The sequence below is a fragment of the Dermacentor variabilis genome, chromosome 3, assembly GCF_050947875.1.
Source record: "Dermacentor variabilis isolate Ectoservices chromosome 3, ASM5094787v1, whole genome shotgun sequence".
Taxonomy (NCBI): Eukaryota; Metazoa; Arthropoda; class Arachnida; order Ixodida; family Ixodidae; genus Dermacentor; species Dermacentor variabilis.
This window is the reverse complement of record NC_134570.1, coordinates 213136159-213158213: the sequence shown is the minus strand read 5'-3', so window position 1 is coordinate 213158213 and position 22055 is coordinate 213136159. Positions and strand designations below refer to the sequence as shown.

Genomic DNA, 22055 nt, shown 5'->3' with positions numbered 1-22055 from the left:
AGGCCTTAAGCAGGAGTGGTTACATACATGACGAACGAGACTGAGTACAAGGTGTGAAGCGTGAGCAAAATGAAATAGCACTGAATTTGAAAATATAAGCAGCGTGTCATTTGCGAAAACGTAGCAATTAGCGCTAACAATGTCAAATTATTCCAGAAGAAAATGTAAACTGCTCTTAGCGCCAAGTTGACAAACACTTAACCGACAGAAAAACTAAACTAGTATAATATATGTATACCACGCGTGGCAAACGATTACAGAACATACATCCTGTCAGACAAATATAATGGGGTAGTGTGTAAAAATGTGTAGCAGTGACAGAAGCATCAGAAAACACGTGCGTTCAATTATGTGGAAGGGCAAGCCGAAAAGAAAAGAAAAAAGGAAAGGAGGGCAGGGATGTACCCCGGTCATTTACACAATTTCTTTAAGCAGCTTTAAGAATGTTTCGATGGTGTCGCAGGCAACCACCGCAGCAGGAAGTACATTCCATTCCCTAATGGTTCGGGGAAAATATGAATTTCTAAAGGCTTCTGTTTTGCAGTAGTAATCTTTAAGCTGCTTAGCGCGGCTAGACCGAGTTGATCGACGAGTTAGAGGCTCGGTATACGTGCCCTTGTCGATGCCCAATTTTCCATGATAGAGCAGATACATGTACTTTAATCGTTCTTTAAATCGCCGTTCTTGCAGGGTAACCAGTTGTGCTGTTTCGAGCATAGCACTTGGTGATGCATACAGGCTGAAATAATTGAATACAAATCTTATCGCCTTTCTCTGAATTTGTTCCTCCTTTTTTATGTTAATATCGCTATGTGGATCCCAGACGACGGACCCATACTCAAGAATCGGGCGGACGAAAGTTTTGTAAGCTAGTAGCTTTATCTCATGGGGTGAATTTCTTAAGCAACGCCTCAAGTAACCAAGCTTCTGCATGGCTTTCTTTTCTATGTATGACACTCATTCCACTTTAAATCCGAGCTGATAACTACACCCAAATATTTATAGCTTGTCACGCGGTCTAAAATTTGCCCATCGATCGAATACTGGTTGTTTAAAGGGTGTCGTTTCCGCGTCACGGTCATCGCTACAGTTTTTTTCGCATTGATTTTCATTTGCCATGTGCTGCACCATGATTGCACTGTAGACAGCGAAGTATTTAACAGCGATTAGTCAGCGGGACTACGGATTTCTTTATATAAAACGCAATCGTCAGCAAACAATTTTATTTTAACTGGCAATTCCTGTGCAATATCATTGATGAAAATTAGGAAAAATAAGGGCCCAAGCACTGATCCCTGTGGGATTCCGGATAGTACAGGTCTTGAACGTGAATGTGCTCCGCCTATGTTTACAGTTTGTCGTCTCGAAGTAAGGTATGCTTGAATCCAAGAAAGAAGGGACTCATATTTAAGTATAGGTTTCAATTTTATCATGAGTTTGGTGTGTGATACGCGGTCAAATGCTTTCTCGAAATCTAAAAAAAAATCATATCAATTTGCCCTTGCTCATCCAGAATAGCTGCGAAATCATGAATGGTTTCTAAAAGCTGAGTAGTAGTTGAAAGCCCTTTACGAAATCCATGCTGCCTGGGGTCAAGAAAACCATGAAGCTCAAGATAAGCTGTTAGATGTTTAAAGATAATGTGTTCAAGAAGTTTGGAACATGTGCAGAGTATAGAAATGGGTCGATAGGAAGAAAGCAGCGGTGAGTCTCCTCCTTTTGGCACTGGAACAATCTTTCCAAACTTACAGTCATGAGGCAACTCGGATAGTTGTAACGACTTATTAAAAATCACACATAAGAATTTAGAGCACCACTCGGCATACCGGAACAGGAATGTGTTGGGTATCGCATCGGCGCCAGAAGATTTTTTTGTATCAATGTTAAGTAAAAGCTTTAGAACACCTTCTTCCGTTACTATAATATTACTAATAGGTGGAACGCTTTGTAATGTCGAAAATATGGGTTTTTCACCGTTATCAACTGTAAATACGGAACAGAAAAAGTTGTTGAGCGATTCTGCAACTTGTAATTTCTCCGACACTGTTTCACCATTAATGCAGAGGGTGGGCACGGTTTTTGATTTTGAAGAAAAATGCCGCCAGAATTTTGCAGGGGACGAAAGGAGAAATTCCTTCATAGTGACATTGTGGTAGTAGTTTTTTGCTTTTTTAATGCTTTGGCTTAAATGAGTGCGCAGCGCTGAAAGTTTGCGCATGTGACTTTCAGAGGGGTGCTTCCGCAGTTGTTTTCTTGTCTTCTTCGCCTTTCGTTCCAAGCGTACAATTTCTTTTGTTATCCATGGGCAGGTTTTGCGGACAGTGATTACTTTAGTCGGTACAAAGTTATTCACGCATTGCAACACAAGATTTTTAAAGTATTGCCAAAGATCCTCTACTGAGCATAAAGCAGACTGGGAGAGGGAAACAAAGTTGGAAAAAGATATGTCCAGATCATCTAATATGCGTACATCATCTGCTCGTGAGAAAACAAGCACTGAGCGCTTTTCATGCTCAACCCCAGCGACATGGCCCAAACACATCGTAAGACATACCATTCTGTGATCTGATATGCCGTTTACGACGCTAAGTCCCGTAACCTGAGGAAGCATACTTCTGCTAACTAAAAAAAGATCCAAGATAGATTCTGAGTCGTTATGTATGCGTGTAGGTTGCTTTACTAATTGCGTTAGGTCATGATACATTAAAAGATCAACAAATGGTTCAGCGATTTGTGCACCTGGCTGGGGAAATTCACCGTCCCATACCACTGATGGAAAATTAAAATCACCGCCCAGTAGTATATTGCAGGCTGAAGCTCTGCATGAGCAGAGGAATTCATTAAGTTGGTCGCTGAAACTGCTGTCTGTGTTAGGAGGGCGGTAAAATCCCCCGATAATGAAAGTTTTGTTAACAGCATGCACTTTTGCGAGGACACATTCAACTCCAGGAATGTCTGCCAACCTTTCTACGTGCAAAGATTCCAGGAAAATGATGGCGACCCTGCCCCCTCTCGAAATTCTATCTTTACGGAAGATTTTATAGCCGTTAGGTGCTATTTCTTTGTCACTGACATCAGGTTGCAGCCATGATTCTGTAATAATTACAATATGCTGCTTGTACGCAAGGATTATGCTTTCAAGCTCGGAGGACTTGCCCACTATGCTGCAAGCGTTCAAGTTCAAGCACAAAAAACCGCTTGTGTCATATTTATCGATTCATTGGTTTTCTGCCGCTGCATTTTCGGGTCTGCCTGAGAGGACCATCTTTCTCTGTTCACTTTCCCAGTTGAACCATTCGCCGTCGACCTTAACTTTGTCGTAAACAAGTTTGACCTTCTTTCCCGCCCTTCTAGCGTCAGAAGTACTCTGCCATAGCATTTTCCTTTTGTACCTAGTGGCTGCCGAGAAGTCTTCCGAGATTGAAATAGATTTGCCCTTCAATTTGTAAGAATTCTTAAACACACTTATTTTTTCTCTGTGATCGAAAAATTTTACAATTACAGGACGCGTTTTACCGTGCTGTTTTCGTCCTATTATGTGTATTCTTTCAACTGAACGGGCTTCAACACCTAAAATATCATTAAATATTGTCGCCACACGCGCTGAAGGACCGTTTGTTTCATCATCATCAGGAACACCGAAAATAAGCAGGTTGTTTCGGTGACTCCGGTCCTCCAAGTCTATGAGCTTACGCTCCAAGCATATCACAGTTTTTTCGAGGCCAGTGATCTGGCTGGTAAGTTGTTTAATTAGAGAAGCCGATTCTTCAACTGTTTTCAGTTTTGACTCGATTCCGTCAAGTCTCTTCTGAATGTTATTCTGACCATCCCGTAACTGAGCCAAGAGTTCCGTAGTGGTAGGACCGTAGTGGATTGTTTACTTGGCTGACTTCGTCGTCTTCGCCCGAAATTTCGATGACCACCTTAGGCTGCTTGCGACAGTACTAGAGGCCATCAAGTCCTCAGGCCTCACAGTGAAGCCGGAAAAGTGCTGCTTCGCTTACGATGAGCGTCTGTTCCTTGACCACGTCGTCAGCAAAGCTGGAGTACGCCCCGATCTTCACAAGACAGCTGCCATCGCAAAGTTCGCGCAGCCCATCGACAAGAAGGCAGTGCGCAGATTCCTTGGCATGTGGGCCTACTATAGGCGCTTTGTCAAGGACATTTCACGCATCACTTAGCCGCTGACACATCTAAGGATAGGATAGGAATAAACTTTATTTGTCCAACGGTTGTTGATGTTGGTGCCCGGGGCTAGGCTGCCAGGGTTCCATCGCCCGAGGAAAATCTTTCGAGATCCTCGGCAACGGCCCTGGCCCGCTGGACCGCCCACTCCTGGTCTTCGGGTGCCTTGCTGAGGAGGGCGGCTTGCCATCTCTCAGCGAGGCGCCCCGCTTCAGAGGGTTCTGCTGTTGTATTCACCCTTCCTCTTTGTCCTTGTTCCACGTGGCGTGATATCGCCTCCGGGACGGTGCCATACACCATGTTACCAAGCCCGGGTACCAATACGCCGATGAGGACTTAGCGAGAAGCTCTTACGCCGCTATTTCGCACACTAAAATATCACCCGACACCATGGCGCACTCTACTATGAGGTCGTACCAGACGGAATTTCGCTATCACAGCGGCCCCGCAAACGACCTCAAATAGTCCACATTGTGCGACTTAGAGGCCCGACCACAAGGAAGAAATCTTTGACGGATTTTCGGCGCCCGCACCAACCGGCATCACGCGACGGCGGTCGGCGGCATTGAGTACAATGCGCCGCCGCTTCAAGCTCGCTCGTCGCCGCTGGACTGAGCCGGCGAGAGCACCGACGGTGGAAGTGGCGGTAGAAGCAAGAGGCAAAGAGGCGATGGCCTCCGGGACGGTGCCATGCACCATGTTACCAAGCCCGGGTACCATTTACAGACCATGCCTCTGGCGTGTTCGCGGCAGTTATGGCGCTTCCTCGAAGCGAAGAGAAGCGGGGACGTAAGGCCTGAGCTACAGCCGCATCTGAAATAGTCTATTTTCCTCGTTCTCGCAATTTTCCCAGCACTTATTGAGCACCCACGGAAATAGTTATCGAAGGCAGCAAGCCGGTATACACTTCCAGGTCTAATCAGTGCGTGCAATTGCCGACAGGAACGGATGGAGGCCAGGATGCGTGTGTTGTGTTTACGAGAGCGTCGGAAAAAATATTTTAGGCCGGCGACTTCGTGCTTTTCTATGCCGTGCTTCGCTTATGCTTTGCAAACGAGAAGTCCATCACATACACGTGCGCTCTGAGCACGACGCATGTTCAGGGCGTGGCGCAATCAAAAGTGTCTTAGCGTACGCGACTTCTGTGTGTTCTGTGTGTGCGGTTGGTTCGTTGCGGCGAAATGGTGAACGCCAGTCCTTTACAACTTTCAGAAGTGGTGACGCGATCAGTAGCGATAAGCTTCCCCTACAAAAAGGGCTGTTGAATTTCAATTGTTGATTTGTTGTACTATCATTGATTCAACGGACTCTCCACAAGATTCCAACCTTCATTGAGCCAGCACAATGGTAGTTCACCAAAATGTTTTTGATAACTACACAATAACTTTTTATTGATCAAATAGTGCTGATTTTTCATTGTGAAACGCCAACAATTGGACCGAGTTAAAGAGGCGACATAGAATTTGTACGAAAAAAACTAAAATTATTTTGTTTAGGCTACTACTTGAAATAGTGTAATTGAGTTGGCCAGAGCTTGAACTAAGTATTAAAAAAGTCTGTTTCACAGGCAGTTCTACTTTCCAGTGCAGAATAAAGGTAGATGAAATCGAGGGTTCGACGGAAGCCCGTCTAGTCGGGATGAAGCACTGAAGAAATAAAACGAAGGACACCGACCAACACAGAAGTGCTAAGAAATGAAAAAATCTAAAAGACGTTTCGGCTTCGCTACGGAAGCCTTGTTCACAATAGGAAGTCTTCCCATTGTGAACAAGGCTTCCGTAGCGAAGCCGAAACGTCTTTTAGATTTTTTCATTTCTTAGCACTTCTATGTTGGTCGGTGTCCTTCGTTTTATTTCTTCAGAATAAAGGTCACTGCAAAATAATGCACTCTTTCAGTATTGACCCGCTGTAGCCCCAAATGCACAGTATCCTGAGAGTTTCACAATTGCAATGTGTGCTATAACTGCAATGAAAGACGTGAACAAGATTGAGTGCAGATGTAGCTGTGTAAAGCTTGAACATTCTACTACCAAGGAAAGAAATTCATCTCACTGTGCAAAGTACAGGGTGTTTTTTCTCTTTAGCTCCACCAATTTTTCGATATTGGAAATTGTTTACCATTCCAGGGTACAGATTGGCGGCCTTTAAATACAAAGTAATTGTCGCACTTATGTGCGTAATTTGCGAAGTTTTGGTTAACTTTCTAATTATCAACCATAAGGGGCTACAGCAAATGAGTACATTGGGACCCGTGCTCAACAATACCTATCCAGACGATCAAATTTTGAATAGCGGATTTCATATGGGAGCTTCGCGAATAATTAGTTCCCCTTGGCAGGCTCCTTGAAACCGAAATGGCTGGAAAAAGAGCGTCGGTATCATCCACGTAGCTTCATGCCTTCCTCAATGCATGCAGAAGCATCCAGAATACTGACAGGAAACTGGTTTCTGAACATTTGTTTCGAGCCTATCGGTACGTCGATGTACAGATCGTACTAGTGCTTACCGAAATGTCTATTACGTGGCATAGCATGTATCACATCGACACACAGCCTGCGGAAAGGTGACCTCGCGTAAATTTACGCTATTAATTTACGGCAAGATATGGAACAAAATGCAGTGCAAGCGCATTCATACCGCCATTTGGCAGAGGTCATGCGACCAACTACAATGATGATGATGAGGATATTTATCGGCATCAAAAACTTTTGAAACAGGGCAGAGACAAATAGGCACCTAGTCTTTTGGATTTATTCAGGTTTTACATCTCTAAATCAGGACAAAAACGCGGTTCTTGGAGACTCATGTTCGCACCAGCAGGCGCGACCTTCCCGTCGCCACAACTCATTTGTCGATTGATGCCGTTCACCTCTTCTCGCGCCATCGCTGCCGACAAAAATAACCTTTAGCGCATCGGTTAAGCAGCTTAGCTTTGCCACTGCATTCGCACGACTGAAAAATTGAGCACTAACTGAGTGAGCGAAGCCAGTGGTGAATCGCGACCATTTGCGACCCCTCGCTTCATGACCAACTTGATCGAATTGTAGCCTGCGAGATCAGAGTGATGTGCCGTCACTCAGGAGATCTCGGAGGCTATGCCTTAACATTACCCTCGATACTGAAGCATTGGGTCAGTAGCATTACCCTCGATACTGAAGCATATATTCAAATGCCCCGCCATTCGACTTGATGGGCTTTTCGAGCTTTCAGCGCGGAAAGCGATGCAGGAAAAGCCAGCCGTACGGTTGTCGAAATCGCACCCCTGCACAGAACATACTTTCTTTGGAAGCCGACGAAAGCTTTAGGTGTAGAGTGCTGATCCTATTGGAGGACGCCAAGCCCGTCGGCCGGCGCAGTCGCACGAGAACAACTACACAAATATCTGGGGGTCGTAACTTACTGCTTTTGACTGAACAGATTAAGAAGCGATGAAGCTACCCGCGCCACCAAATTCAGACAAACTTCGACAAGCAAGAAAGCACAAACTGTGAGGGGGGCGTATTTCAACAGGTGAACTTCACGTGTGCGCCTTTCTGCCCATTTCAAGACGTGCATTGCATTGCGAGTGATAATAGCGTCAACGCCCCGCTAACGATGGGCGCTGAAAATAAATGCATTTATTAGTAATAATAAAATGGAATAAACTTGAATTTCCTAACTCGCCACGAATATATAAAATTGACCAGAAATTTTATTTTCGTTGCATGAATCTAACTGTGCCTCACTTGAATTAGAAAAACACTTTTTTCTTTCCCAGTGTTTGTTCCCTCCAAACATAGTCGCGCTTCAATCGCTGCTCCCATAACCCCCCATGCTGACGTCGGTGACAATCTGTAGTGAACTGCTTTCGCCCGAAGCTTCGCGACCTACTTGGATCGACCTTGCCATAGGCGCCTGCGGCCGACTTTGGCTCTCAGCGCACCTAGTGGAATCGGCGAAACCCACCAGCCTCCAAGATGGCCGCGCACGCCGCCAAATCTCGGAGGCCCTAATTTCAGTTTCATTTCATCTTTTTCTGATGACCCGTGACGTTGCTTAAATCGGGTGATTTCAAGCAGGCGCTTGTGCCGCTGTTTATATGTTGTGAAGACGTGACGATGAGCGCGCAGATGTGTTTCACTTCATTTTAGCTTCATTTAAGTTCATATTTGCTGTTTCAAGCTGTAACTTAGCACAACAATCATGCCAACTGTTGAGGAAGTGTAGCTATATCGCTTATGATATTGTACGTCTAGTAACTCACGCCAGAAGGTGTATCGTAAATAAATATGCCATGTTCCTTAAATATAAGTCAACTTCCTGCACAGTCAGAAATACGAAAATAGCAGACAACAATTTATTGCAGCAAGGTTGTAAGAGGCAGATACATGAAAACAGGAAGAAAACAGCGAAATGCAAGTGCAAGTAATACGTGTGTCCCACGGCACTCTTTTAAATGCGACAAAGCCCAATCCGAATTGAATTTTTCGATTGCGATTGCTTCTTTTGCGCAAGCTACCCGATGAGCCAACAGCAGTCGAGAATTTCCATCCGGATCGGACTTGATCGTGATCGAAAATGGTCGTGTGACACCGGTATAATGGAGAATAGCCAGAAATTAATGGCGTGATGGCAATAATTGAGCACAAGCAAAACACATAAAAGACGTGTCGCAACTGTCCAGATAATGAAAAAAAACTGCACATATACGCCAGCAATTAATTCGCTCAAAATGGGACTGCTTTAGAAAGAAAAAAGTGATGTTTTTTTTCTTGTACTTCTGCGAAGGAGGGTGAATTAGGGTAGCAGAATGATGTGAGTGGTTGCGTGTCGAAATAAAATGGTTGCAAAAATAATTGAGCACGCACAAACATCGTCATCTTGAATGTGTAAGCCAGTGTGTCCGTTATTAAACAGCTGCCATTAAGCACTTCATGCTGGGGGTCTTCACCTGCTGTCTTCGAAGCCTTGCAATCGTCTTCTCATACTTGGAATTTTGTCCTTGAGTATGCATTATATCCTTTGGCTGTACAGTGTATGCTGAGGAAATGGTGTAGATTCCTGCAATACGTAGAATGAGAGACAGAAGGTAAGCAATACTGGAGGCTTCAAAGCTATTGAATGCAGACGCTACGTTCCTTCGTATGAGCAATACTGGAGCCTGCAAAACTTTATAATGGGGATGCTGCGTTCCTTCATGTAATGCGTATATTTTTGGTTAAGGAAGCACTGTTATAAATGCTAAGAAACAAGTAACTTTCTACGCTAAGGACTTTATACACAATTAAAACATGAAAACGCGTATCTTCAGCCCAATGCAGAACAGCTAACAACGCTCGAGCACACATAGCCTGCTACGGAGGTTGAGAGATAGCGCATTGTTGCCATACTGCAAATACTGCACGTGTACCGCTTTAGAAATAGCCAGATTTCTTTTGTAAAAGTAGAGTACCGTACTTTTTCAGCAGTTGCTGGGCGTAACATAAAGCTCTCTGTCCCGAACGGCATGTGTTCATAGGCCGCATTTCTTAACCAACCATTTTTTCTAACTTCGTCAATGTGTCGAACGTGCCTTGCAGTTCGGACGATGCCGCGTCGCTATTATCGCTAGCATCACCGCTCACTGCAGCGCATTAAAAAATGCGAAATGAATGTCAGCGTAACAAATGGGCAGCAGCTGTTCATGGTTTCAAAGCCGCCGTCACTCGTTCGTGCGGCTGACAGTGACTTAACGAAATGCGATGAGAATAAGTCCTTAACAACGCGCAAAAGAACTTGCTGTGGCCTTACTATGAAACTGCGACAAAGCAGACGCTGGCAGAAGAACCCAACAACGATGCTCAGGTGCATTTTACAGAAAGAGCCCGGCGGCACGGCCTGACTAGGCTTCGCACGTGTTGGGTCGTGCCCAGTGGTCGTGCCGCCTGTCAAGCAGCTAGCCACAGCCGCAGCCACAGCCGCATTTTTCTTGATGTGCTCTTCCACCTAGCGGAATCGGCAAAGTGATCGGAGAAGCTCCATAGCTCGGCCGCGAAACGGCTCGAGTGTCCACTCTTGTCGTTTACTATGTTACTCTACGGTTTGACATTTGTTTTTGTCGTCATTTTGCGCTTTTCGTGGTCTCCGTGTGAGCGTTGTGTGGGCCGTGAGCTGTAAGCATGTGTATGCATTGTCATCTGCTGTTGCGGGACAAGATACATTTTTACCAAGAGCGAGGGAGACGAAAAGCTGAATGTATCAATACCCCTCCGTCCATTGGCTGACGCGGAGGTATGCTACCGAGCGGGCTGCGTGGAAGCGTGCACGAAGAATAGAGCGCTGGCTGACCCGATGGTGAGTACGTTGCTCGTATTGTGTGTATAACTGATCGGAAACGTTCTGACTGCTGTTGTAGAAGTCCCGGGGCGCTTTTTTCGTTGCTGGGTGTGCGTCGGAGAGACTTGCGCCCGCAGCGCTCGTGTTGACTCACGACTCATCAGTCACAACCACGCCGAGCTGAATGTCTGATTCACGCGTGATCCATGACACCAGTGTAAAACCATGTTGTGCCGGGCCTGTCCGGGGTGTAGCGTGTTCGTTGCGCATTTGGTCGATCGAGCGCCAAGGTGGGCTCATGTCGTCTGTTTAAGCTATGTATTTAGCAGCCTGGCCTATTCGTCTGTACTGCAAGGTAGGCAAGTTTATCACGATCGAACCACTTAAGGACTGAAATGCACGAAAGCGCTTAAAACTGGGGCGCCTGTTCCTGTGTTCTAATGCTAGTCCCTACTCCTGGCGGTAGCTCAGTGGCTATAGGGTCGCGCTACTGTGCACGGGCCCGCGGGTTCAGTCCGGCCGCAGCCGCGAGGTTTCGATGGGGCGCAATGCAAAAAACGCTCGTGCTTGGATATGGGTGCTTGTTAAAGATCGGAGTCGTGGTCAACTTTAATTCATGTCGTACACTGCGGCCTGCCTTATAATGAGATCCTGGCTTTGGCTAGTAAAACTACAGAATTTGAACATTCAACTTGATGCTTAACCCTGTTTTAAGTGCTTCCGTTGCAGCAGGGCCGATCAAATTCGCGGACCATTCTTATACTATATCGTCATTAAATAATCATGCAGAAATGTCGTGCCGATATCGTGTCCTCTCTACTAAACGTGGATCATCCTATAAAGCAGGCTGGTTGATTATTCGCTAATAGAATGCCACCGTTTTGTAAAAAAAGAAATTGAAAAAAATGCTCAGAGTGCATGTGATCACCGCCACCAGTGCCTCCCAGCCTCGGATATCTCTTCGCGGAGTGACTTGCGCTGCGGGCGCAAGTCTCTCCGACGCACACCCAGCAACGAAATGTTGCAAAATTATTTCTACGAAAGTATTTATAAACTCTGAATAATTAAAAGAACAAGATTTTACTCAGAAAGCTGTGGGGCATCCCAGAAAAAGACATGTTAATTCGGTGTTACTATAAATATATTCCTTCGCGCAAAAAGAGAAAAATAAAGATTGTGAAAGCATGCAAGCCTCTGAATAAGAGAGAGAAATGATGGAACCTTTACACCAAATCCGGGTTCTTACTTACTTAATTCTTACTTTCATGTTCTACACACAAAAAAGTGCCTTGTCATAAAGATGTCCTAACATCAGGCACTTTCTTTTGAAGTTTTCTCTTAACTGTTCTGCGAAAAACTGTCTGCACAAGAATTCGGGTCTTGCTATTTCAGTATACCTAAAACACATGCAGTGAACAATAAAAATATTCGACTGATTCATTCATTCACAAAAAAAAAGCATTGCTAACAAAGTAGCTGGTAGCAAGAAACACTTGGTTACATAAGCATCAAGCGCTTATATACGTTCTTTTTATTCTTGATGGCATTTCATTGTGTAGCTGATATGGAATGCTGCATTTATAAAATACCTTAAATAGTGGCATCCACAGCATCTGAAGAAGAGGGCAGGGCACATTGTGTCCGATGCTGGAGCAAACTTGCATGACACATCAACAGCAGGAAACATTCTTACACCATCTGGTTAATGCTTTCTGTGAATATAAAACGGATGTTTAAGGCCCTTCCCTGCATGTGTGAATCTACTTTGCCACACTGAATAAACAGTGGTAACATCACAAGAACCAGTTGAACATACCCTTCCACATAATATGCTCCTCTGTATGTGCCCTGTAATATTTATGTGTGTGGGGGTGTTCAGGCCCTCTAGCCCGCTTATGTAAGGAGCTCCATGACTCGGGACAAAAAGCACACTGCAGTGTGTTGTGCCTGTTGGTCTTCAATCTGTACTATAATTGATGAGGAATATTGAATACTGTAGCATCTTAAAAAAAAAAGCTAGGATGTGTTGGTCGTACCGATTTTTTCTTTCCTTTCGCTGCTAGAAAAAATAGCCGTGAATTTTGTTGTTTTAATCTTGTTAATATAGTTGCCTGTTCTTGGCCAGATAGCACACATATAGTCCTAGGTGTACTTCTTCTGCACTAGCTGGTTCTGATGGCACAGTTTGGCACATGCTCGGCGATTTGCTATGTGCCAGCTATTGTATAGCTTTTTTGACGAAGAAATGCCAGCAAATTTTTTCAGGACTTCTTGTATTAACCTAGCGCTTATTGATGTTACAAAGCGTCAAATATATGGACTTATGTTGCATGAAAGGCTCACTCTAGCAGGACATTAGTCACTGAGCAAAGATGAAGAGCCCCATCACATTCGTGTGACAGTCACGTTAAGCACGGAGCTTATTTAGTTCAATCGCGACATGTCTGACCAGCACAGCTGTGATGTGTAAGCAGCAGGCTGCACCTACATTAAAAATGTTGAATGTCTTCTCTTGAACCAATTAAAGAGTGACGGAAAGTAGTGCGTTGCAGACGCAGTGTTTTCATGTGTTGTTTTCAATCCTTGCGTTGCCATAGTGACCCTCATATAATTCAAAAGGTAATGCTGTTTGTAATAATTATTTAATCAAGGAGAACACAAAAATATAACACAATTTTTGAGAAGGGCAATTCAAGCATGAAGCTAGTTGAATCTGCATAGAAGCTCATTTAGTTGCATATTTTGTGTATAGCAGCTGGAACAAAGCTCTTGCCACATTTACCATGACTTATTATCCCGTTGTTATAGCACCTGACAACGAACATCAATAGTACCCGGATTAAATACGAAAGCTTCTAGCAGATATCTTTTGCTTTGTTTTCTGAATAAAATAGGCATTATTCCTCGCTAATTTTCTAAAGCTGTACTTTGTTTATTTTACTTATGTTTTTCAGGATTCACCTGCTCAGTTTCCAGAAGCCAGTGTTCCACACATCAAGGACAGCTTGTACTTGCTTCTTTCGCGATGAATAAAATAAGTAATATCCTGCCTTTTAATATGCCTTCTTGTTTGTTACTGTTGGCTGCACTTTATATTGAGCCTCAGTACGACGCATTAGGTTATATGAAATAATTGCATTGAGGATTAATGCAATTTAGTACCGTTCACGAGTGCCCTATCTAGTGTATTTTATCGCGCACTTTTTCCATATTGTATATCATTTTCATAGACAGTATTCCTTTTGCTCTGTTAACAGTAACAAGTGTTCGTGTGCCTTCAGATGTTGCTTTGTATTCCTTGTGCCTTCAATATTGTGTAACACGGTAATCTTTTTATAGCACTGTTCCTGTTGGAAATTTGTACTTTCTATACTTTACTGTTTACCCTGCCATAGGGTCTGTAAGGTCCTCCACTTGAATAAATAAAAAATTAAACGCTATGACAAACTAATGGACAAACAGTACAATGAAAATCCAATGAAGATCCCATGAAAAAAGAACGCAACCAAAGTACAATGAAGAGCCCATGGAAAAACAGCACAATAATACTCCAATGCATATGCAATGCACTCACGGTGGCCGCTTTCCCATGACTGTTGAACAATTCCTCCATGAAATATCAGTGAAATTTTCACAATATTTTCTCTATACATTGAAATACCGATGAAATATCAATAGATTTCCAACAACATTTTTTGCAAAGTTTGATTCGGCAATCCCGAACAACCGACGTTAGGCAGCATTAGCGCGTATCTCAGGCAGCGATAGCGCGAGCGATAGCCGGTCGAGCGCTACACTAATGAACCTGTTGCTCGGTGCACTGGCAGATCGGCATCGCAGAAAAACCCAGGGCTTGTGCGCTAAGAAGCTTATCGTTTCGTTTTCTACGGGTGCAACGCTTTGTTACCCAAGTTTTATCGCTCGCTTGTGTTTGTTTAAGTTCGTTTTATCAAAACAGCAGTCTCGCATTTCAAGGAGTACACTCAATGACGTGTTGCTTATGAGATCATATTCAATGCCTTGAATCAAGGCATCGAGAACGACCTAAGAATTTCTCATTCACTTATTGAAAAAAGAAAATATTATGGTTTTATTGTCACATTGCTTCGAACGATTTTGCCCGTTAAGCAAAACCATTATGAACCGTTACTGATAATTTTATTTTCCTTCCTGAGCAGAACCATTTTCAGTGGAACGAAACTAAACCAGAACGAAAACCGTTCCGACGCACCGATTGCAAAATTATGCGATTGCACCACGCTTTAACGTTGCCTAACTGTGTGTGTTCTAATAAAGTGCTTTTTCCATAGACGCACTTCTTTTATGCACAGCCATGAAGATTGCGTTTCGCTCAGCACTTTCCATATCAGAGGTGCTGACTAACACACATGCAGCATGTAGTGCACATATAGATATATCTTTGTGTCTTGCACCACTGTGCAATCTTTCACTTGATAATCAGCATTGACTTTTTTCTTTGTGTGCTTGTTCGTGTTCTGTACGCTTGCGTTTGACCAAGTTTGACCATGACCAACTTTGCGATCTTGTTCTGCGAAATAGTAACTTTGATAAATAGTGAATTTTATGTCTACTCTTGCCGCCTTTTATATTTTAAATATTTAAACTAGTAACTGCTTCTGGGATGAAGGTCTGTCACAATTCAGCCATGTTTCCAAATATATCCGTTCGACCACAGTTATGCCCAAATTGTTGTTTGAACGCGCTTTCCGGTACGGTTCAGTTCAAATGCGGTTCCGCACGAAGTAACCAGCCACTTCGTTTTAGTTGTTTAGCAGTTGCCTGCTTGTGGTCGATTTACCATAACGTAATATTTCGCTGAAAGCCTCTCTTTTTCCCCCCAGATGGAAGACTTGATGATCTACATTGGTGGCCACGTCGACATGTGGTTGGGTTTTGCGCTCATCGGAGTCTGCGGAGCTGTCCTCGACTTTGCCGTCAAGTGTTCCAAGTGGTTCAGTCGGTAGGTACAGAGCCTGTCTTGCGAGATTGGTGCAAAAGAACTGTACAATAGATCGACTGCGTGGTGAGCAAGACAGAACGGACTCGCCATAACTGATGCGCAAGAAAGAACGAGGACACACTCATTTCTTTTCTTGCATTCCAACTCGTTCTTTTTGCACTTGAGTTACAATGAACTGCACAATAGTCTGCCTCTGCAATCAAGAAACGCCGTAGTGCAATGCCACGTGTAATTGGCTCCGTGAACCTATCCATGCTGTAGGCATAAAATGCTGCCCGGGAGTTGAGTTTCTATACCTACTCGCAATCTTGCCACTGGGCATCAAATGGTATTCCTTCAATGTCTGCGATGCATTGAACGTCTCGCGGCGCCACGGGCAGGAGCGCATTGGTGCAGTTAGCGGTGCGTGCGTGCGTGCTACGTGATAGCGCGCCCACGCAGCCGGGCAGAAAGTCTAAGCATTGGGAGTTGCAGCCAATGTTGCCGCCAACAAGGGCTAACGAAGAACAAGAGGCGCTATCAACGCCAAGAGCTTAGCAATCTCATTTTGGCGTCATATAAAGAAACTGAGGCTTCTCTGACACGACTTGATCCTGCGTTCGAATGTGAATTGCTTCCAACAGTACCCGCTCTGTTTTATCGTTACTTCTGCCAGGATGCTGACATCAGAACAAGGTTGTTCACAAAACCAAGATCGCCAATAGGCAGAAAGATGCTCACTCAAAGCCTTCTTTAAACTGTTTGCAAGCTCTCTCATTAATTTATCCGACGTAGGCCCGACTGGACCCACTCGTCACTGTGCATTTCCACAGGTTAGTAGAATTTCATACACCACTCCTGTGGAACACTGTCCGTAGTGGTTGACGTGCATCCCGTGATTTGGGACAGGGCATGGACAGCTTTTTACTGGCGGATAAAACAACAGGTACCCCATAATTATTCGACCCATTCTTGAGGTTCTGCCTAACCATAAGGAGATACGGCATATATGTGCTCCTGCGAGAGCATTGAGCTTGACGTCTTCGCCCAAGATCTTCGCCACAGAGTCAGCAGCCAAGGAGAAAAGCCGGTTTTTCTAGAAGTCGCTGGATTTGGTTATTAAAACAGTAGTTTTTATCTGGTGAACGCACGACCAGACTCCGCCGACTCAAAGACAGTAATAAGTGCGTGAAATAATTACGGTCCTTGCAGTAAATTACCAATAAAATACTACAATCCGCTATAGGTATGTTTTACGAAAAGCGCCGAAAGTTCACTGCTGTAATGAGGATATGGAGCATAGCACCAACTAACATTTGTTGGTGAAAACATGGGCCACGTTGTGGCTGATAATTGACGTTCAGGCTCTTGTTTACTTAATACTGAATAACAATGAATCTGGCTTTGGAGACCTTCACTGCAGCTCTTCAAGCAGACACAGCTCTTCCAGAGATGTCCCTGATTGACATCCCGCCTCTGAAGATGTTTCGCCGCCGCCGCCGCTGCTGCTGTTTTGGTGCTGCTTTGCTGCTGTTTGGCTCCTGTTTCGCTCCTGTTTTCCTGCTGCTGCTGCTGCTGCTGCTGCCGCCGCCGCCGCCGCCGCTGCCGCTGCCGCCGCCGCTGCCGCTGCTGCTGCCGCCGCCGCCGCCGCCGCCGCCGCCGCCGCCGCTGCTGCTGCTGCTGCTGCTGCCGCCGCCGCCGCCGCCGCCGCCACCGCCGCCGCCGCTGCTGCTGCTGCTTTATATGCATAGTATATTCATGGCAGTAGCGCGGCTCAGAAGAAAAAAGCGACGTGAACATCTCGCTATACCTTTCCATTACGTCGCCACTATTCCCTCTGAAGCACTCCTTGAGTGTGGAAATTATCCGTGACCTCGCGGAGAAGCATTGCCGAAACTACAGCGCTTACTTCTGTACAAACTTGCAGGAGTCTACAAAGAAGGTAGATATTGTTACGTTGCGAAACGAGGACACTGTCGTCGACGGTCAAGACGATGAAGTGGCAACAGCCTCTCGGGATTCGCAGCTGCTGTTTATGTATGCCTTGTAAATACATCCTGTAAATACTTTTATACCTGTGATATTTTGGTGAACCTGCGGGGTATGCGTCTTGGCCAAGGAGCTCCGCAGTGGATGTCTTACCCAGCCTGGGGCCATGCTTCCAGTGGAAAGCACCGCATCTGCAGCTGCAATGCCGACTACGCATACCCAGTACGTTGCTCTACCTCATCTGCAAGACCCCAGCAAGCTCACCGGCCTTGATGGTGTTGACGTAGAATAATGGTTGAAGGTGTGTAAGCGCGTCAGCAAAGTGAACAGGTGGGATTCGACCATAATACTTGGCAAAGTCGTATTCTATCTACCTTGACCGAACCACACGAACGTGGTTCTACACGCACGAGGAATAGCTAACCAGCTGGGAGTTGTTCAAAGAAAAGCTGTCCGACGTTTTTGGCATGGCAATCCGACCGGTAGACAACTAGCCGCCAAGCAACAACTCACCACGCGTGCCGAAACTGCAACCGAGTCGTATGTCTCCTATACATTCAGGACGTCCTAGCCCTCTGTCACAAGATCGACACGTCCATGCCAGAGGCGGACAAGGTTGAACACATTATCAAAGGCATCGTAGACGACGCACTCAATCTTCTGGTCTATAGAAACTTATCGACTGTCGACGCCATCATGAAGGAATGCTGCCGCTTCGAGCAGGCGAAGAGTTGCCGTATATACAATCACTGTACACGGCGTCCAAATACTGCAGCGACCTCTCCCTGTACCGGCCCCACCGACCAATCTAGCTCGCCACCACCAAGCGAAAACGTGAGCCGAATTGTACGTCGCGTACTCCAAGCAGCGTTTCCTGCCTCGCCTCAAGAGACGTCTTGGAACAATGCTGCTGAGATGATATCGCTGCTCCAGTCCGTAGTTCGCCAGGAAAGGGCTAATATGGGTCTTTCCAGCGCCTGCTCCATGGGTCGTCCTGACACCCACTCTGCTCCTATGCTTCGCTCCTATCGCAGTCCACCTCACAGTGTCCATTATCCCTACATTACCAGGGATCCATCGGACTGGCGTGCACCTGACGACAGGCCGACCTATTTTTGCTGCGGCCGAATCGGTAACGTTTCCCGTCGCTGCCGGGGTCATTGGCCGTCCCCTCCTCGAAACACCTTCTGGAATTCAAGTTCGCCCCGAAGTTCTTCAACCCGTCGCTTCTACGACGCTACCGACGTCACTACCTCGACTCGCCGCTATGCTCGCTAGCCCCCGCCTCAACGTCGCCTGCCACGTCCGCCCCAGCTTCACCGCTCGCCATCGCCGACCTACCAAGGACCGTCGCAGCCGGAAAACCAGGCAATGCGCCAGCTCGGTGAGATGCTACAATGTCGGATTCGCCGCAAAATCCTCCTTTGACGCTATTTACGAGACATAACCTTCTTGACGTCCACGTTGATGGCACACCCGTGACGACACTCATTGATACCGGAGCACACATATCGATTATGGCCAGCCGTCTACGCCACCATAAAAAAATTGTTACGTCCGGCCACACTGAATTGACGTGGGCCGAGCGAGTACAAGAGAAAGAACACCAACAGCAGCAACAGGACGCCTGATCTACCAAACAGGTAACGCGGTCTCCATTGCCCGAGCAAGAGAGCGACATATTCACAGCCTTACGACAGGAACTAGTGGGTCTCCGAGCCACCATACAAGTGCTTACAGCGCAGATTAATGACGCGAAAGAGCAGATTCAAAACCTTAAAGCTCACAAACAAGCACCACTCCAAGAGACAAACGTAAAAGTAAGCACAGCCAAACGCAAACCCCCTCCGCTTTCAGAGACGGAAGGATAGAGTAATGCACCGCAAGGCACCCTAGACGAAATTCTGCGCCTTACGCGAGAGAACATAAAAAGTATTCGTAGCCTAGTGAATCGTGTAGAGGTGGTTGAAAACAAAGTCGCAATAAAAATTGAAAAAGAAGCTAGTCAGCCACAACAGATGGACACGACGACGCACCCTTCACTATCAATAAATCCTCCGCAAAAACATGGCTAACACGTCACGGGATACCCTACAAATTTGGCCCTTGAATTGCGCTAGCTACGCCAAACGCAAACCCTCGCTGCAACAGTACCTCAAAATTCAACCCAGAAAACTGCACGTAATACTATTACAAGAAACCATATGCGAAACACTCACGTTCTCAGGGTACAGCCCCGTCTCCCGAAAATCAGGGGACGCCAGGAGAGGCATCGCCACGCTCAATAATAGAAAATTCGCGCACATCGTTAATGACGTCCTACCGAAAAACAGTCGCATCGAGGCGATCCTAATCGAGCTAGCACCTAACCGACTCTTAAAACAAAGCGTTTTTGTACCAAACGTCTACAGCTCCTCCGCGCACTGCAAACAATCCTTCCACGCGATCCTTACTAAAGCCGCATCAATGGCACGAAACACAACGCTCATTACCGCAGGTGACTTCAACGCCCCCCAACTACCGTGGGGTTGCCCCAGAATCAAACCTAGCGTTAACAATCTCTCGCGCGCAATAGACAACCTGTCCCTCACCCTGGTGACGGACCACAGATTCCCCACCAGAGTGGGTAGGTCGACGCGACGCGATACTACGCCGGACCTCACGTTGGTCCGACATGTAGCAAACTACCACATGGACGAACACGCAAGAGAACCTGGGCTGCGATCACTTCATCATACGCACAGAACCACCAAACACGACGATCCTACCCCTGTCGTGCACCCTCACAGACTGGGATACCTTTCTTAAGTTACGGAAGGAAGACACGAACACCTACGAGTTCTTCGCGGAACTCCTCACTGTGATAAAGGGCGACGTAACTAGAGCCACGAAAACCATAAAACGGAAATGGACGTCCCAAAGGTTGACCCTCACTTCGCACACTTACTCGAGGCCAAGGCCTCGATACTTGGGCAATGGAGAAAGCAAAGTCTCAACAGATGCCTTCACAAACACATCACGATCCTCAACCGAGTCATCAACCAATACTCTATGGCACTCACAAGACTCCAATGTCATGAACTCTGTTCGGCGGTCGACGGCCGCATGCGGACCGGAGGTAAGTGGAACCTCCTGAAACGCATGTTAGACAAAAGCCAAACAAAGGATAATCAAAACCATGCGCTAGACCGACTTCTACACTCACACAAAGAGAAAGAGGGAACGCCAGAGTCCTTCCTGGAAGAAATTGCCAAATGATACCTTCCGCTAGGCGACGCTCACCCTAACGATTTCCCGATCCCGCACGCCAAACTCGAACGCTCGCTGGCACCCGCGTTTCGTATGCTACAAACGGACTTGTATCCGTCACGAGGCCTACTAAGTCACTACAACTCAGACATCCCTGCAAGTTGCCCAGAAAACCCAGAACATTACTGCTCACTCTCGCACATGCTATGGCAATGTACCGCGTTATCAAAGGGGCCTCTCTCCAGTGAGCCCGAATAGGAAGAAGCCCTCAAAAGCGCGGACCTCAAACACCAAGTCACGGCCGTCCAGAAGGCTCAATGGCTGGCGGAGCGTCACCACGTTCCCATCCAGACTTGGGTGGCGCCTACGGTTACGACCAGAGGAGCTCCCCGCGTGGGATCTCCAACGGCTTAAAACTCTTCAGGACCTCAAAAAAATTCTTGAATGACTGACGCCTGCCCTTACTCGGTTCGTAAGAATCACCGACGGTAGCATGGTGACCGTGATCGGAATGTGTACTACACATGTCAGCATTTCCGGCCGCCATACTGTCGTCCTTTTCACTGTGCTTTACCAATGCCCCCATGACCTCATACTAGGCCTAGTATTCCTCTCCGCCCATTCAGCGCTCATCGAGTGTTCCTCAAGTACTGTGCGTCTTGACGTGCCTCGGCTGGACGCTCCTCCGACACCACACGAAATTCGTCTACGACCGACTGATTTTGTTCACGTTCCATCACAGGTCTTGACATAAATTGAAATGTCACCTTCTACGCCAGTTCCCGATGGTGATTACATCGCCGCTCCCTTAACTGCCATCGTTCTCACCCACAACATTACTGTCCCGCATACAATACTGAGGGTCACAGACAATCGCACGTATCTCCGTGCAGTGAATTTCGATCTCGCTAAGCAAATTCTGCCTAGATCACTTCTTTAGAAGTTAGCTGCGCTGAAACTTTTACCGTCGACGCTTCCTGTAAGCCTTTCCGGTCTGCCAAATGTACTGACAGCGACATTAGGAAAATGATCGCCCCGAATCTCACCCCTGTGGAGGCTGAACAGCTCTGCAGGCTATTACTTTCCTACAAGGATATTGTCACGTGGTGGTGACGTTAAGAACACAGTAGCAATACTGTGAAAGGCAAAACTAGATCTTTATTGGGCGAACCTGTGCCCACAAAACAGGCTACACTTATAGCACAACGAAAGCGGCGAACAGAGTCGGCGATCGTCGGAAATCTGATCTGCGGGTCAAGCGCGTCGGCTTTTATACAGTAGTCGTCGAATGTTCCAGGCTAATCGTTCGGACCCGCGTGCCTTCCACAATGTTCTACACCATTCGCGTCACGCGATGAAATCAGATAACACAACGTTC

General features: G+C 46.2%; 1 protein-coding gene across 1 annotated transcript in view; it reads left to right on the top strand.

Annotated features, from left to right (window-relative positions):
- The window catches only part of LOC142576620 (uncharacterized), a 181330-nt gene that overhangs the window by 123745 nt on the left and 35530 nt on the right, over positions 1-22055 (top strand). The window contains exon 11 of the mRNA XM_075686823.1: positions 15342-15460. Within this exon, the coding sequence (XP_075542938.1) occupies positions 15342-15460 (119 nt within the window). The remainder of the gene's footprint in view (positions 1-15341; positions 15461-22055) is intronic.